The 3,916-nt window shown below is 46.2% G+C and overlaps 1 protein-coding gene across 1 annotated transcript in view; it reads left to right on the forward strand.

Moving 5' to 3' along the window:
* LOC108802823 (dual specificity protein phosphatase 7-like) overlaps positions 1-3,916 on the forward strand; it is a 16,751-nt gene that overhangs the window by 9,825 nt on the left and 3,010 nt on the right. Inside the window, exon 2 of the mRNA XM_018574675.1 lies at positions 1,513-1,956. Within this exon, the coding sequence (XP_018430177.1) occupies positions 1,513-1,956 (444 nt within the window). The remainder of the gene's footprint in view (positions 1-1,512; positions 1,957-3,916) is intronic.

A 3,916-nucleotide genomic window follows, 5' to 3' on the forward strand; every position in this document is an offset into this window, starting at 1 on the left:
TACGCCGCCCCCCCCCCCCCCCCGCGTAGCTCTCCTTTAACTCCTGAGTTCAGTGCCGCTTTAAATCTGACCTCACCTCCACGTAATAAATCTGAGGAACCTCGGGGCCTCCAGCTGTTTAGAAACCAGAAGGTTGGACTGCATGTACACAACGTCCCGTAAAGGCGAGATCGGATCTATAGTTCTTCACCGCATTGGACAGGAAGAGGTTCCACGTAGTCAGATTTAAAATGTGAAGCTGACTCCCCCAAATGTGAGATGCACCTTCACCTGGACCTACGACATTGTATATCCGCTGTGTGTAGGTGTTCATTTGCGCTTTCTGTTTTGCGTGGCGCTGAGGCGGCGCACGTTCTGGCATTCTAGTCGCATCCCATTCATGTGCGGCTTGCAGAGCGTGACTCAGAAGGGTTGGCTATCCTTCCAGTTACCAGGAAACAGTCCGGTCTGAAAGCAGAAATATAGACAATTAGAAGTAATTATAGTATGCGGACATTTGTGTTTCCATATTATCTAACAACGCATCCCACAAAACCCGGGCAGTGAACCCTGCGGCAGCGAGTCTTTGTGAGACTAAAGGGAATGTTTTTTATTTACACTTGGATAGATTTCTCATTGGGTGTTTTTTATCCTAAAAATTCCAAAAACAAGGCTATTTATATGAGTGTGGTTGGTGACGGCTTTGGATTGGGTCACCTTGGGCTTGCTAGATGAACTGAAGGTGCAGGGTGCACCCTCACTCAAAGCACCTCCATACAAATGTAGTGCTACCCCCACCCGTAGGAGCCGCTGGTTGCCCGGTTCAATTCTAGTCGGTCTAGGGCAGTAGTGGTGAACCTCGGCACTCCAGCCGTGCCAAAACCACAAATCCCAACATGCATCTGCCTCCGGGAGTCATGTCTGTGGCTGTCAGAGCCTTGCAATGCCTCATGGGACTTGTAGTTCCAAAACAGCTGGAGTACCGAGGTTCACCACCACTGGTCTAGGGCTTCTCCTCCAATCCCGTGAGTATCCCTCCTCTAACTCACTTCTCCTTTTTGTTTAACCCTTTTCTCTCCTAGTTCCCCTTCCCACCCTTGTCATGTAGGCCTTTTGCTTATTACACTTCGTTCCATGGCTCCCGGCCTGCCTCTCCATTCCCTCAATGAGAGCAAGGGAAACCACCCGTTGTATGCTACGAGCCTCACAACCCATAGCTTGTACAGGGCTGTTGACACCCTCATGTGACCGTGACAGTTCTTGGGTAATTGGTTGAACACTGTCACATGAAATAAGTCACATGCTCCTCCATACCGGGAAGTACGGGGCATTTGCTTTGCTTCTGGCAGCAGAACAGAGCTGTGAGGGAGCAAACGAAAGGTGTGTGCGTGTTGATGGCAGAGATGAAAGTGAACTCGTTGTTGTGACCTGTATGGGCAAAGCATATGTTTGCTGTAAAGTGTATTGATTCTCTTTGTTGTTCCTCTTAGAGCTTAGTTCCTGCTTAACCTTGCCTCCTTTCTGTGATCACAGGTGGTTTCAGCAAGTTTCAGGCGGAATATCCTCACCATTGTGAAACCAACCTGGACTCCACCAGCTGTGCCAGTAGCTCGCCGCTGCCCCCAACTCCGGTGCTGGGCCTCGGAGGTCTGTGCATCGCCTCCGACTGCTCTGACGTTGAGTCTGACCTTGACCGGGAGCCATTGAGTGGGATGGACTCTGAAGGCATGAGCCCACGCAACCAGCCGCCATCATTCCCCGTTCAAATCCTGCCGCACTTATACCTGGGCAGTGCCAGGGATTCCGGGAACATGGACACCCTGGCCAAGTTAGGCATACGTTACATCCTAAATGTCACCCCGAATCTACCCAACATCTTTGAGAAGGATGGAGACTTCCATTACAAGCAGATCCCTATCTCTGATCACTGGAGTCAGAACTTGTCTCAGTTTTTCCCAGAAGCCATTGAGTTCATCGGTGAGTATATGATCGGAATACACTCATATTGCTTGTTAAATACACATGCATAGGAATGTTTATGTATTTATATTCCCTGACCTTCACCCTCCGTACCAGTGTCCTTTATACAAGAAACCAGTACTGTTGTCACGATCCGGGATCAGGCTCAGAGTCCAGTAGCTGAAGCAGCGGGCACATTCGTGGTATAACAGGCCGGGTTCGGTACACAAGCAGAGGGTAGTAGTGGAGGAGCAGGCAGAAGCGTAGTCAGGGAACAAGCCGAGGTCAATAGCCAAAGGTATCAGGTATGTAGCAGGAGATGATGAGAGTAGTCGGTGAATCAGCAGCCAAAGGTCGGTACACGGGTAGCAGTATAAGCGGGTTGTATCACAGAGGGAGCAGGAAGCAAGATATTGGCAGGAGCACAATAATCTGGCAAACAGGAAGTGCAGAGGCGTGGCTTAAATAGGAAGTTCAAGGGAGGAGTTCAGAGTTCAGCAGAAACTAGGTTTACCTGAGGAGTACACAGGAGAGCAGGCAAGGAGATAACCAAGGTTCTAAGGAGGCTCAGCAGGTAGAACCGCCGCCAGCTACAGCAGAGGCCCCGGGTTCAGATCCGGTTCCTGACAACTGTCTATCGTCAGGGTAGATCATTGCCAGAGAGGCCATATGGCTGCAGAAGGACCAAAGTTTTAGGTGTCCTCTTTTCTGTGATCGGTGAGAAACCGATTGCACTGGAGGCAGGCCCGGATACCCCACAAGGCCACCGAGGCTCGGCCTTGGGGCGGCAGGGAGCGGAGGGGCGGCAGCAATGTTGAATCCCCCGACACCCGGAATATGCAGTTCCGGGCGGTAAGTTATTTTCTACATTGGGAAAGCAAGGCTAAATGTAGTGTGAACCCGCCTCCCCCCCGCGCCTACCTCTCTCCTCGCTCCCTCCGCCACTGAGTCTCTCCTGGAGGTGACAGGGGTCAATAAAGAGAACCTGTCACCTCCAAATGCTATCACACAGGGGGCTTGTTAGTTCCTGTGTGATAGCAATAAAGTTAAGTGAAAAAAAATGTAAATTAAAAAAATAATTAAATAAATATAAATAAACAAATTAGTACAAAATAATAAGAAATAATAATTAAATAAAAAATAAAAAGGTGATAAAAAAAGTAAAACAAAATGAGAAAATAATAAGAAAATAATTATAAAAAAATAATCAATAATAAGATAAAAAATTATTTTTAAAAAGTACAAAAAATTAATAAAAAAGTGATAAGAAAAGTAAGAAAAAAAAAAAAAACAATAAAGAAAAAAAATTTAAAACTAAGGACACAAATAAGATACATTGTTGTTCAGAGTTAGAGAACTTGAATGTATTTTTAAGATGTAACTCCTGAGTTTAGAATCACTTTAAAAGAACTGCCAGGGGGAAGAGGTTGTAGGTGCCGGTCTTGGCGCTTGAGGCAGCAAGGATCAGGTACCCCATACATTAATGACAAGTAACCCTTGCAGGGTGGGGGTAGCCCCGATTCAAGGGTAGTTTTTCCCCCCACAAATGCAGATATATTGATTGTAATTGATAACCGCTAACATTTTGCTTCCCTAGGAATGGATCTGAAACTATAACTCTGGTCAGCAAGTGGCAGTCAATGTTTTTTTTTTTTTCCATTTTAGATTTTTATTTAGTTTTTAAAAATATCTGCAACACAAACAATGTTGACTACAGTCGTATATAAATACATATTTGGCATATTAGTAACTGTAGGACTTATACAATAGCATTAACCAAACCTCGTAATTCTTCCGCCTCGGGGTCGAGAAGACCAGATTGATCGCTATGTAACGTAGCGGTAACTAAACCTCCCACATTGGAAGTCTACATGTAATTCAACAGCTACAACAATAGAATAGCTCTGAGAAAGAAATCATTATACTATAAGGAAACTAGAAGGATAGGGAATGGGTAGGAAAAGATGGGGGGGGGGGG

The sequence above is a fragment of the Nanorana parkeri genome, unplaced genomic scaffold (genome assembly GCF_000935625.1).
Source record: "Nanorana parkeri isolate BGI_ZX_2015 unplaced genomic scaffold, ASM93562v1 scaffold3154, whole genome shotgun sequence".
Lineage (NCBI taxonomy): Eukaryota > Metazoa > Chordata > Amphibia > Anura > Dicroglossidae > Nanorana > Nanorana parkeri.